This window comes from Phasianus colchicus, chromosome 1 (genome assembly GCF_987193195.1).
Source record: "Phasianus colchicus chromosome 1, bPhaCol1.hap1.1, whole genome shotgun sequence".
In the NCBI taxonomy this organism is placed as follows: domain Eukaryota; kingdom Metazoa; phylum Chordata; class Aves; order Galliformes; family Phasianidae; genus Phasianus; species Phasianus colchicus.
Window position 1 is genome coordinate 98,460,800 of NC_143436.1, and position 14,948 is coordinate 98,475,747.

Here is a 14,948-nt window from a genome sequence, read left to right on the forward strand (position 1 = left end):
CCCAATATAAAAGGAAGCATTTAATCAAAATTAAAATCTGCACTAATGAAATCTGGTTGTCTTTATGCGCATTTGTATTCATGCTGAGCATTGCCCTCTCTTTCCTTCTGTTAAGTCAGAAGTCTGACTTGGACTGCTGTTTCACCACATAGGGTGATCCAAAACTTCATGCGCTCCTTCCTGATAGTATTAAGGCATACTTTGCTTAACAGGCAATGTTTATCTGATTTTTGCTCAGTAGCATTTATTGCACATTAAATGCTGACATATTGATCAATTGGCATGTTGCCTTTGACTATCTCATAGGAACTGAAGCCAAAATAAGAGTTTAAATGCGGAAATGGCTTTCTTCATTGTTTTCTTGTCTTTTGCTGTAGTGTATTAATCTCTAAGAGATGCAGTTCAGAGTTCCATCTTGGGAAATTTTGTGATGTCCATTACCATTTTTCATTGTATTTGTTGTAAAGCTCTAGGTAGAGTTTTACAATATTTGAAGCCTTCAGATTTTTGCCTAAATGAGAACCTGTCAGTGTAATTCATGAATATATGTCTAGAGACTTTACAAATTATGAACAATAAAAAAACATGAGTATATGTTATTGAGCCGTGCTTCTTTATATTGAGGAAGCAGTATGAATTGTATCTTAGAATATGTCTGAAAGTAAGCAAACATTTTTCTGTACCATTGGGATCCAACTCAAGGCAGTTAATTGAATTAGATGAAGACCATATTTCTCTGTGACTTCTGTGTAAGGCTGTCTGCTGTATTTCCCATAGGTGTTTTCTTGGAATGTTTTCTAAAACCAGTAAAATTAAGGAAATTATAATTGAAAAGTATATTATATTTGGCCCAAATGTAACTTTGTAAAAGCTTACCAGCTCTTACTGTTGTCCATTGAAATGTTTTGGAAGGTAAAGAAACAGGATAATATTACCATAAGAGTGACACATTCATGCATTTGGACATACAGAGTATAAATAATAAAATCCTACTGTGTAAATAAGGTATATCTTGCTCTCTAGCAGTTCAGACAAGTGAGAAAAGATGGGAGTTCTGGTAGTTCCCTTCAAGAGAATAAAGTTGTTGTATACTAACAGTGTGGCAACTTTTTAGAGCAGTGAACTTTGCTACGGTTCTGTGCCAACAAATCCCACATTCCATCTCAGATTTAACTGTGGAATATCAATTTCCAGAATATAACAAGGGAAATTTAGCTGCTTGAATGTATTAGAGATACTGTATCTTCTCTGCTATAAAATGTCACTTTTTTTTTTTTTTTTTTTTTTTTTTTTTTTTTCAGCTGCTTTAACAGCATAATGGGATTCTTTTCACAGAAAATAGAGTCCTTCCAAAGAACTTTGATTGCGGTCTGTTTGCCTAGCCAGGAATTTTCCAGCTTAGAAACCATGGGAAGAGAGTCAGTTTCTCAACTCTCAAGCCAACATAGCTGTGGCAGCATCACCTTTTCAATCAATTGTAGTCTGGCTCAATTGGCTAATGGCATGTATCAGAGCCTTAAATTCTCACTGAAAATGCTTCTCACAGAAACTGTTTGCTTGCTACCTTGCTGTCCTTGCCACCTGTGTTCCCTTATTTTTCTGCCTGGAATCATAAATGATAGAATCATAGAATTCTTGGAGTTGAAAGGGACCTCTGTAGGCCATCTAATCTAACTCCCCTGCAATGAACAGGGGCATGCACAGCTGAATCTAGTTGCCCAGGGCCTTATCCATCCTCACCTTGAGGCCAAGGCATCAACCACATCACTGAGCAACCTGCTCCAGAGCCTCACCACACTCACTGTAGAAGACAAATAAATCTAAAATCCTTAAATCTAACCTAAACCTACCCTATTTGAGCTTGAAACCATTTCACATTGTTCTGTCACCAAAGACCATGCTAAAGGAGCCTGTCCTCTCTTTCCTGTAGCTCCCCTTTAGATACTGAAAGACTGCTATCAGGCCACTTTGCAGCCTTCTCTTTTCCAGGTTGAACAGCCTCACTTCTCTCAGCCTGTCCTCATGGGAGAGGTGTTCCATCTCTTTGATCGTTTTTGTGGCCCTCCTCTGGAAGTGCTTCAGCAGGTCTGTCTCTGTCCTGTACTGAGGATTTCACATCTGGATGCAGTACTCCAGGTGAGGCCTCACCAGAGCAGAGTAGATGGGCAGGATCACCTCCCTTGTCCTGCTGGTCACACATCTTTTGATGCACCCCAGGATACAGTTGGCTTTTTGGGCTGTCAGAGCACAGGTCTTTTTCGGTAGGGTTGCGCTCAATTCTTTCATCCCCCAGCTTGTATTGGTAGTGAGGGTTCCCTCAACCCAGGTGCAAGACCTTGCATTTGGATTTGTTGAACCTCTTGAGGTTCACCTGGGCCTACTGTTCAAGGCTGTCTAGGTCCCTCTGGATGGCATCCTGCCTCTCTGGTGTGCTGACCATATTCCACAGCTGCGTATCATAACAAACAAACAAAATCACCAGGATACTGGCTATGTTGTGTTGATTCATGCCATCTTACTTAAAATGGAAAATCATTCTGCTTTTGGAATAAGGTTTGATAATTAGTTAAGAAAGACACTGGATTTCTGGTCTTCCCAGCTTTTTTTCCTCATCTTTTGGTCCTGTTATCTCTTGTAGTTTACCTCTCTGTGGTCTAACTTGCAGGTCCAAGACAAGATCTGCTACAGCCTGTTAATCTGATTCTTCATTTCCATTATAATATGCTTTAAAGGAAAGCTGGCACAGCTAACAGGTCATTCAGACTAGACATTAGAACCTTGAGTTGGAATGTACAGAAGAAAAGCTTTATTTACTGAACACACACATCTTAGCATTTTGAGTTGTAAATCATTCTTTGCCCAGGCAAATCTAATCTGTGATCTCCCAGAGAGAATTCTTATGTGAACTGTGTCTAAAACCCGTTGGTTTGTATCCATGAGTTTGGAAATGTGCTCTGTCAGTCATTAGAAAAATATTGTCAGTAATGAATATGATTCAAATTATCCCCCTGCCCTTCCCCCCCCCCCCCCCAAAAAAAAAAAAAAGAAAGAAAAACCAAAACCCTTTACAGTGAAATGTACAATAGAATAATAATAATAGAAAAGAGAAAATAACTGTAATTATTTAGCACAAGTGAAGGGGAAATGTCTCAGCAATCTGTACAAAAGAATCTGTTCTTCCACGAGGTAAATTCTGAATTAAAGATAGTAAATGCCTTGTTCTAGGTCATAATATGTGGAAGATAATGAGACAAATCACATTTTGCACAGTCAAGTTAATAATTAGATCGATTCTCCATATCTATTTTCAATTTTTGATCAACCTGAGGGATAGTCTCAGAGCCGGATGCCTGAGGCACTGCAGATACTTCAGTGTTTAATTAGGATTCCCAGTGCTACAGTGTGTTCTCTTAGGTTGTCACTTACTCATCTCACAGGAGTTAAAGTTACTGTTTATATGACTTCTCAGATTTGGCCATTTAATTGATTCCCAACTCATCATCTACTTAACTCTTTCCTCTTCACGTGCGGAGATACTAGTACAGGATGGCAGCTATCTTGCCCAGTGGCAATACTCAACTCCAAGTCTTCAACTATTGAAATAAAATCACAGTAATTGTGTTGGTTTTCTTAAATTTTTGTAACTACCATCTATAACTTTCAACCAATGGGTTGAAAAGACTGAATGAAAAAAAAATAAAAGGCAGTAATTGCAATATATTGAAACATCTGCATTCAGTATGTCTGTTGTCGAACACCTCAACATTTAAATGCTTATGCAGTGTAGCATATTGCTTGATTCACTGATGTATTTGTCATCAGCACCTTTAAAAGATGTGATCCAGTAGGTGAAGCACTCCATGCGTTCTTTCTGCATTAATGGATTAGAGGCATGCAGGTGTTACATCTGCTAGCTTGTATTGCTGAATATAATGGGGAATGACACTTTTTCTGGAGAAAGTAGCTATTAACCTTCAGTATGTATTAAGATGCCATTTTTGTGTTTCTGTATAAAAAAACTATCAATCAAAAACATTGCTCTTTGGAGAGAATACATTCTAAAACATCTTAAAGGTTACTGTAATTGAAGCAGTACATTTTGTTAACATTTAAAAAGTGTGATCAAGATTTCAAGTCTCTGGGGAGGCTGTTGCTATTTCATAACTCTAACACCTGTGTATAATTCAGCTGGTTGTGCATTGGATCGGTTCTCAAACAGTCTTTCTCTGTTTCTTGATTGTGGCAACCACCAGTGATCTTCACTGGTGTCATTAGCCAGGCAGTACTAATAATGTTAATTCTAAATTCTATAACTCTATAATGTGTTCTTTCAGGAACTTAATACCCCTCCCTCATGTTGTTAATCTGTTATCACCCTTACAGCAGAATGTGGTACTGGATTCAGTAAAAGCATTTACTAGATTTACATGTTCAATGAAAAATAAGCAAATTGCCTTTGCCTGAAATTCTGCTTCTATATTGGGCACATGGAATGAGAGTTTCTTGAACTTCTCTTCCAGTAATTATTGAAATAATTCAACATGCATCATTCAGTCTTTAATTCATGCATTAATTTATTTTCATTTATTCAAGTTTATATTGTTGTTTTCTTCTCATATTTCTTCCAAAGAAACTCAGTTGTTGGTAGTGCTCATTGTGCGATTCAGATTGCACATCATAATGTAGCTTATAGGTACAAGGCTGTATTTCCCACTTTACTGGGAGCTAGAAAGAAAAAAAAAAGTTAGGTATTTTAAAACAGCTCAGTATTGGAGGAACAGTGATTTGGGGTATCCCTGTTTTGAGGACAAAGAGATGCTGTTATCTCCACTAGAAAAAATCTGGGCAATGTTATCAGCACTGATACATATAAATACATTTGAATACTAAGCAAAACAAAAACAAAAACAAACAAACAAACAAAAAAACACTTGATCTTAAAATAATTCAGGCTTCAGCAAGGTTTACTAAAGGACAGAGTTCAAAGCAGAGCATGACAACAGTGTATGAAGGCTTTACTGTGGAACTATTGTCATGGACATATGGCTTAAGATTCAAAATGGATCAGTACTGTCATAATGTGAAGTGATGATCATCACTTATGATCAGACTTTTTAGTACAAGCAGTCTCTTATATCTAGAAACCTATTCAAAGTGAATTCTCTACTCAAATCAAGGAAGTCCTGTCTCATAGGAAGAGCTAACTGTGAGAGTTCAACTGTGAGGTGAAATGTTTCAGTAGTTTTGAAGTTTAGAGGAGGCTTAAAGAAGATCAGAGATCTAGATAGTGAACTGATTGCTATCTGCTTGCAGTCAGAAGGCTCTTTAGTCCAAGTGACAAAGGTGTAACAGGATCCAATAGCTGAGGTCAAAATGCTTCAAGGTAGGAATCAGATGGGAAGAGAAAATGATGAAAGAACTGGCCAGGCTGTGAAAGGAACTGATTCCCTACCTGTCAGTATCTTTATAAAAGTGTAGACATCTTTAAAAGCATTCAGTACCTTAGTGGTATATGCAATTACTGCATAAAATCATTGTCTGTATTATGTGAGTGTTGTTGTAAGGTGATCATAGTAGTGATTTCTGACTATAGACATGCTTCTCCTGTTCCATTTTAACAGCTGTGCAATGGAGATAAAATCAAGGGATTACTATCTGCTTTTAATGTCTTCAGAAGGAAAAAGAATTTAAATAATGGTCTTCAGAAAATAATATTTTAACTCCTAAATGATCAAATTTCTTGATAACATTTGTATAGAGTATAATGGGGTCTAAAATACTCTTTGGTAACACAGTGGTCTTAAATCTGAACATGTGTAGTTTATATTATTTTTTTAACTGAGGTGCCCTAACACTTTCCTATTACTGGAATGAATGTATTAAAAGTACTATTCTGACATCAGTATAAATTCCATTCTCTTTAGAAAAGGTGGCATAGTTCAGGCTAATGCTTAAGTTAGTTGAAGTCTGGTTATTTTCTGAAGCAATGCAAGGAATGATCATTTCTTCTTATTTCATTTTCACATTCTTTTTCCCCATTTTTGAGGCACAGCCTACCATGCAAAGAAACATCTAAATGATCTTCATGCTAAAAGAGTGATAACTGTTGGTAACCTTTTGGGTAAATCTTTCATTGAGAAACAGTGGCTCCCTGATCTCTGATCACTTGTCCAACAACCAGCCTGGTGAGGTAGCATTATTTGGCAGTGACAATGCAGGAAAGTTAGCAGAAAGCACATCTGGATGATCACAGTAGAATATTAAGAATGGATTCAGGTTTTCTTAAACTAATATGTGACTGCACCCCAAACATCTGCATTTCCCTCTCTTCCTGTATTCACCCGGTGACAAAGACTGTAATAACTTGGTTGACTGGGAATGCTGAGTATATTTAGATGTATTTCTTTGAACTGCAAACAGTATGAAATGTCTAGCCAGTCTGACTAGTATAGGCCTACAATAAAATTTTTCAGATTTTCTTATCTGAAGTTCTTAAATTATACTCTTGTAAAGGAGTACGTGTCCCAGGTATGTAATAAGAATAGTGTTCATTAAATACTTACAATGTGTATATGCAAAACAATAATCAGCCTAGCAGTGAGCTTCAAATGTGTCATATGGATTATTTTTTTTGTGCAGATCAAGTCATGATTATATACTAGATATATGAGTATTTTTCTTACTGAGGTTCTTTACAAGAGGAGAAAACATCCCATTGGTGTTTGGGTAAATCCCTTGGTATGTACTACTTCCTCTCATGATGGCCACTAGGCACCTATGGATAAAGTGTGAAAAAAATAGCAAGTGCAGAAGGAAAACAGTGGCCAGCTGAGTGCTGACAGCATGGTTTGGAACTTGCAATAATAATTGTACAGGTATGAGTGAGTAATAGTAAAATTGACATGTGGCTGTATATAAGTAGAAAATATGCATTTCTTTCCTTCCCTTAATACAGTTTCTGTTCCTAATGCTGACAACTTCGAACAGTTTCTATAAAGCAGAACCTTGAAATACAGTTACTGTTTCACCCAATAATGACTCCCTACTCTTTTTCATAGAAGCCAAAGAAAAACTTAAGAAAAGAACACTGGATACTGCATTTTGAAAAGCACTGTTTATGGTTTATACTAAAAATAATGCCTCTACTAATGTTGCTTGTCAATAAAAATCTATCCTCAAGTGATTGCTAGTTCCTTTTTGCTCTGGGAAGGATTCTCTAGGGAAAGTGTAATTGCTTTATTGATTGAATAGTACAAGGTTTTAAATAGCTGTATGAGTAGTTGACTTTTATGTGAAGTTACAAAAGTTTCTCTTCAACCTGATTAATTCAGCAAGCAGAGCATGAAAGTGTTTCTGCACAAGCACAGAAATTCAGAGTTCACACGGCAAGATCACAGAGTCATTTAGCTTTGCAAGGCTCATTGCATTGTCCTAGCTACACAATGGTAATACTTACTTTGCTATATCAGAAAAAAAAAAAGAGTAAAATGTTAGAAAACCTTACCCACTATTTTTGTATATGAAGATTTTACACTAAATTGGAAAATCAAAACTACAACCTCTCTTTTTATCTGCTTTCATTCCAACTGTGTTTAGAACATGATATATGTGGTGCAGTTTGGCCCTTCGGTGACTGAAGGCACATACTATACTGGATTACAAACTACACTTCTAGTGTATCTTTGAAAGGAAATATATTCTCAGTTTACAGTGAGCTTGACTCTGAAGAGGAAAAATGATTTTTTTTTTTGTCAGTAAGTGAGGAAAATTTATAACTTACGTAAGATTGCCAAGGCCTGGGAGGGGAAACAAAAAAAAAAAAAACAAATACATGAAAAATAAAAAATTAAAAAGTACCACAAAAAACAGCAAATACCTACTTTACAGCTGCAAAAATAATAATAATAAAAAAAAAACTGTCTGTGGAGTAATCTCTAGTAGATTACATTTGGTTAGCATTTCTTTATGTAATGTTAGAGCCAGAAGAAAATCATAGTTAAGTGGAAAAAATATATATATTTCAATATGTGTATGGCCTGGACCTTTGATGTTCTCCTAAGGCATTCTTTTATGCGTTCGTTAATTTGTGAAAGGTATTCCTTTACAGGTGAGGTACCATGGTTGAAAACCTGATCTAAGAAAAACAGTGTAGAAATTACTGAAGTAATTTGCTTTTGTTATGCAAGTACTGAACTTCTTTGTTGCTTCAAAGGTGCTAAAAGCCATCTAAGGAGCTATCTGATAGGCTTTCCTTTGAGATTTGAGTTCTCTCAGACTTGAAAAGCAGTATGGTTCGTTAAGATCACTTGATTATTTAAAACAAACAACAACAACAACAACAAACGTATGGGCACTTATATTTTATATTCCTCTTAAGTTTTTCTGAGTGATTGCAATCTTTAACAAGAATAGTTTCTTACCCGCAGTGAAACCAACCCTTTTACTGTGTTGGAATAAAACTATTATGGAGTAACTAAATTTCCTTGCACTTCCGTGTTTAGTTATTGGGAACTGGATATATGGTATTAAGCATCTTGGTGCAATTTCAGTTTCAATGTCTTTTATGTTTTTTAGTTTGGAGATGTGAAAAAAATACTCCCTTTCTGCAAATGTATTTCATCTAAATGTAACCTGGATCCGTTTTTTTTTTTTTTTTTTTTTTTTCTTGAAAACATCAGTTTTTCTAATCCATAGAAAGAAAATATCCGTGTTTCTTGCTTTTTATAGGGAGAGATGTTTTGTTCTTAAGTGGAGCATGCTTTCTCATGTTTCTGTACACCAAACAAGAGCTTCGTTTTGTTTGAGTATTTGTTTGAAATGGAGTTTTTAGACTAGATCTATTTGAGACAACATAACATGTTCATCAGACAGCATGGAGGTTCCTTCCAACGTAATTTTCTCATAACTTCTTCATTAAATCCTGAAACTCTACTGTGTTACTTTGTACTGTTAAAGAGGTGGAACTATTTTATCCCTGACTACCCTTTTGAAGGGCATCATTATCTCCTGGTTCCAGGATGTTAAGAAAGTTTAGTTTAAATCAATTTTAGATTGATGCTTTTGAAATGAGAGTGCTTCAGAATGGAAGAGGATTGGTAGCTTCAAATGATGAATCAGCAATACACTTCAATCTTCTTGGTGCACAAGTGTTCTTTCATCCAGAAATTATATCCTGTTTCTAGAACAGTGGTATAATATTCTGTATTAATTGCTTTTGGTTCCCACCTACATTTCTGTTACCAGTTTTGAACTTTCCTGTTGTATATTTTGTTGTGATTAATCAAACTATATACATACACTTGTGATTATAGCCACAGAATTCTGGGTTATGAGAGCGTAAGTTTGGCATATTTGAGGAAAAGAAAAATTAAAATAGTCCTCCTGATAGCATTATTTGCCAAAAATCTCCACAAGCAGAGTCAAAGAACTATAAGTCCTTTGTGTGCCTCAACTTCATTTTAGATTATGCAGCGTTGCAGAAAGTAGGTGTGAAATTAACTTGTTCAAGTGACCCATTGGCCCTTAGGACCCTTTTACAGGATCTGAATGGCATGGAAGACCTTTAAGGGAGAAACAGTTTGATGACAAGGCCATACCTCTAGCCCTGTAAGCATACCGACATTCTGTAACATCTAACAATAAGTCATACCTAGCTTATGTCTTAGTTTCAGCTGGGATGGAGTTGTTTTCTTCAGAATATCTGGTATGATACTATGTTTTGGTTCTAGGGGAGAAACAGTGTTGAAAATACACCATTGTTTTTAGTTTCTGCTAAGCAGTGTTGTACAGAACCAAGGCCATTCTCAGCAAAGAGTCCAAGGAGCTGGGATGGGACAGAATTAGAACAGCTGACTTCAACTGGCAAAAGAGATATTCCATATCATAAAATATCATTTGGAAGGAGTTTTGAAGGGAATGGGATTTCATCTTGCTCTCTTCCACTTGCCATGGAGGTAGCAGGGCATCCCATGGTGAGCAACTGCTCATGCATCACTTGTTATATACATATATATATGTATGTGTATTTATGTATACATATGTACGTATGTTGATAGTCATAACTATTATCTTTGTCCTTTTCTCTATCTTAGTAATTAGTTTTATCTCAGCCTCCAATTTCTGCTTTTTTTAAATTATTTTTCCCATCTCACTGTGAAGGGAGTAAGTGGGTGAAAGACTGTAGTGCTGAGCCACCTGCTCAGTTAAACCACAGCAGCATAAAAGCATCACTAACAACCAGCCACTCTTCAGTAATGTATGCCCAGATGTCTGTGGTCAGTGGCTCAGGGGACATACTCCTTGCTACGGATTCTCTGCACTGTTTAGTGTTAACACAAAATTGATGCGCATAGCAAGAGTGACGGATAGCTTTGTCAAAATCCTAAGAGTTTTTTGGCAGTAATGTACTTTTTTTCTTACTATGTCCTTAGTTCATTGCGAATGGTAACAATAACAGTAGTGGAGAGGTCTAGACTGTTATATTTGTTATAATTTGAGTCATTTATTTTTAGATTAAACCTGCTGTCACTTAGCTGGCAAGGCTTAGGAAGACCATTATTCTGTCAAACTGGGTCTTGATGTAATGGTCTGATGAACACAGTATGATTTCTCTTCCTCTCCTAAAACAAATAATAATCATGCAGATGTAGACAACATTCATAGTAAATGAGTGTATGGAACTAGAGTTGCCTAGGCTTGGCCAAGTGAGAAGAAAGAACAAACTTTAGTAATGAAGCCAGAATAAAAAATGTTTCCCTTTGTTGAAAGATTGAGTTCTTCCAAATGAGGATGTGGTCCTGATCAGATTGAGGGATGACTCCCATGTATCAGGAAATAATTATTTTGTTGTTTTGTTTTGTTTTCTCAAAAAGAAAGAAGCCAAATTGTGAAGACTAGTTTGGCTAAGGCTGCACTAGTGTTTGCCCACATCTAGTTCTTCCAAGAACTGGAAAGTAGCTACGATGTTAAGTTAGCCATAAATTTAGGGTACAGTTTGTATGGTCAGTGGCCACTCTTTAACCCTAAACCTTTGAGTAACTGTCTAACTGAGCAGAAGACATTTTGCCTTATTCGGCTGTGATAGGAGTCCCGTATTTTCTTGTGAGGCAGAAATTATGTCAGGTAAAAGTGAGGCAGCTGTTCCCTGCAGGCAGTCAATCTCATGTCTGTCAGCCTTTTTCCTCTGTCACAGGCAGTTGTATGTGGGCTTTCTCTGTTACAGTTTGGTAGTACTGGAGACAATCCTCTGCTAGATGAAATTCATGAACTGAGCTCTTCATTAGTATAAATAAAAATGACAACAGGGAACATTAAGAACCAAAACATTTTGCTGTCCAGTTGGTGTTCTGCTGGGTAATTTTTTACTTTATTTTCTTCGTTCCTTCAGTTCTACGGGATGACTTCAGACAAAATCCATCAGATGTAATGGTAGCTGTGGGCGAACCTGCTGTGATGGAATGTCAGCCTCCAAGAGGTCACCCAGAACCCACTATATCATGGAAAAAAGATGGGACTCCTCTAGATGACAAAGATGAGAGAATTACAGTAAGTATAAGAAGGGCATTGTGTGAAGAACTCGATGGGTAAGATCAGCTAATCTAAAACTATTAGTCTCTTGATATGTGGGCATTCAGCCATGTTGTACTTTCCAGGGCTTTGTCCTTCCTTGCCTAAAAGGCAAAGTTAGTTTGCATTCAGCTTTGAATGCATTGTTTAGTTTCTCATACTACTTTATTATACACTATGCATTTGTTTGTTAAAAAGGACCATGCAAGACTTGGGTTCTTCTCTTCCTTAGAGAAATTAAAAGCTTGTGAATATGAAATTCATTATGTCTGTCACTGTCCTATAATTTTCTTCTTTTTTTATCCACTTATAATTTCTACAACCTGTATCTGTCGTCTTTAGTAGGATAGAGGAAGTGCTAGGTGAGACTTTCTTTTGCAATTTTGAAAAGAAACTGCGAAAGAGCTGTGCGCTATATTAGAAAGGATAAGAAAGCTTTTGGGATATTTCTTTACAGAGATGATGGCTTATCCTGTACTCTCAGATTAAGCTATTTTCCCAATGAAATTGTTGTGTTCATTTGTAGCTGTAGCTTGCTAAATAGTGTACAATTACTCAAGATTATATAAAAAGCAGCTTCTCAAATCACAAAATTATCACTCTTAATTTTTGCTAAGTAAAACAATAAGCTAATGAGCATAAGTGGCTCACAGAAATTATAGGGAAAAGCAGAGTTCAGAAGTCATTTGTATGCTGGCAACTTGGTGATCCAAAACATCTTTCCATATGGGAAGAAACTATTGTGTGAATTTACCCTGTAGGATCCTGTTGGTATTTCAAAGATTATTAGTATATAAAACTAGATTGGAGGCATATACAATTTATATACTTCAGTGATATGATCAAATGAGGGAAACTTTTAATGGAAGAACACTTAAACACCAGCAACCTAAGTAAAAAATTAGCTTTGTTGCAAATTTAAATGGCCTGTTGCTTTGTTTGCTTTTTGCAAACAAGACAAAGCTTGGGCATTCTGAAGGTCTGGCATATGCATACATTTAAATTTTAAAGTGCCCTATAGAACCTATACTGATTGCTGGCTATTAATGTAATTCCTCCAATCATGCTTAAAAAGAACTTGCAATTTCCTTTTCAAATTTCCTTCCTACTGTGACAAGTCGATTGATCTGTGATAAGGAGAAGATTTCAGTGCTGCTTTTTCTTCAGGAAGTACTTTTTAAAGTCACATTTTCTATTGCTTTAGTCTCTTGAAGGAATTTCAGGTGTTCCCTATTCAGTACATTCCCTTTGTTATACATTAAAACTGCTCTTCTTCCAGCTGTCAGAACAAAGACATACCCAGAACAAAGGCAGCTGTCACTGATTGGCAACACCACCTGTATTTATGAAAACTGTGCTTATGGTGGAATACAGCCCCTCACTTTGGTTTTGTTTTCTCGTTATTTTATAAAATAGTCACCTACCTAGTATTCGTTCATGAAGACGTTTTGTGGAGTTATGTTGTGTTACCAGTTCCTGCTTCGAATAACCAAACAAATGAAAATGATTTTGATGTAGGTGTAGAAATACACACTTCACATGCTGAAATGAATGTTTGTGTTCAGAGGTGTAAAATAACAATGCTGAGACAGCTAATTCAACTACATTATTTTATGTCCTATGTGCCTGGCAGTTTCTTAAACAGCACTTTGAATATCATGGCTGCTTTCTCACAGGCAAGAGAGTGAAGCTACATTGTAATGCAGATTTACATTGACTTACAGCTGCAGCAGGGTCTTCCCAAGCGGATAAATGTGCATTCAGCTCTACCTCTCAACAGCTTTGCTGTGACCATCTGTATTACCTTGCAAGGGTCTGGGAGACAAGGGGAGAATGGGACCTGGAATAGAGAATGTGCTAAAGGACAGATGGGCAAGAAGTATTAATTTTGAAAGCTGCCTTAGAATTACTGAATTTCTCTTTATTTATCTCCTTTGAATTATTTCCAATTGTGTTTAAAAATAGAAACGTAGAGAATTAAAGCAGTATAAAAATTGAAGTAAGAATGAATTTGGTGGATTTTGGATAGGCTTCTTTTTTATATGAGATAGATCAACTTTGTTTTCCGTTTTGCAAAATTATTTTTCTTTAAATATATATATTTAAAGTTAACTCCAATATTAATTAAAAATTATGCTAAAGCTCTCAGTGACATCAATAAGAATAAATTTTAGGTAATATGGCTTGCAGGTACTACCTTCCTCTTTTTTAAGCCATGAAATTACAGGATCAGAAAACGTCAAAATATATGTTTTGGTGTTCAAAATACATATATATGTATGTGTATATATATATATGTATGTATAAAAATATATATATGTATAATATATATGTAATAACAGTCAATGAAAATGCTTACTGTGGCTCCGCTTTTAAAGGATTTCTAGCTGCTTTCGTTCTTAAAGGTTTGATTCTTGACTCAATGTCATTTTAAGAGGTGTGTAGAGCTGTTTAAAGTGTTTAATTCCTTTTCAGACAAAAATGAGTTAAAATTAATCATTAAGATTATACTTTTTAGGTGCAGTGGGTGATGTTTGGCACCTCTTTTCTGATTCGTATCTATACTTTCTTCAAAAATGTGTCCATGCAGCAACCCTTCTTTTAACACAGGGGAGTCTTCATTCTCATCTGAAATGGCAGTGTTCATCTTTGCATCAGCAGAACTGGGCTTTACAGACTGAATGGTAAGGGTGCTGGAGAAACAGAGGCAGTAGCTAGGCTCCTGACAGATCTTGAAGCTAGAGATTTAGATATCAGTTAAATAAGATCCAAGTTAAGGCACAACTTCCTTTGGAATGCAATAAAAAGAAAATATTATTTTGTCCTGGTGAGATTAAGGAAATTGATATGTTTATGTAGGTGAGATAATAAAAATCAAAGTGCTCTTTGCATATTTTTGGTCCATTTGAAGGGCAAATAAATGTGCTATGAAAAGAAATAAATGTACATGTCTTTCAGGTTATAAGCAGTAGGAACAATTATGAAATGAAAGTATGGGTCTGGGCACAGCTGTCTATGTTAGACTGTAGAAATAGACATCATCTTAGAGCACAGCTTTCCCAGAACTGCACTTTTTTACTTCAAGTTGTACTCAGTACAGGTTGTTCATTGTACACATGTCCACTGGGTGAATCTGACGAAGAACCATCATCCAAAATTTGTTTTTCTTTGCTCTTGAATATTGTTATCTATAAGCAGATTTATCAGCGCAGCACAGCTAAACATAACTTTTTCTGTGCGTATCTTTCATACTGCATTATGCAAGCTTATATTTGATATGTCTAATGCCTCCATGTTGGTTGCAAAAGAAGGAGGAATGACAGTCTTGCATGTGAAGCAAATGCTTATTTTTAATTTAATTTGTTGAATTGAAAAACAATTAC

The 14,948-nt window shown here is 36.1% G+C and overlaps 1 protein-coding gene across 4 annotated transcripts in view; it reads left to right on the plus strand.

Moving 5' to 3' along the window:
- Nucleotides 1–14,948, plus strand: part of ROBO1 (roundabout guidance receptor 1) — a 507,540-nt gene that overhangs the window by 378,631 nt on the left and 113,961 nt on the right. For all 4 annotated transcript variants that reach the window (XM_090121053.1, XM_090121063.1, XM_090121072.1 and 1 more), the window contains one exon: nucleotides 11,387–11,544. In XM_090121053.1, coding sequence (XP_089977179.1) covers nucleotides 11,387–11,544 — 158 coding nt within the window. The remainder of the gene's footprint in view (nucleotides 1–11,386; nucleotides 11,545–14,948) is intronic.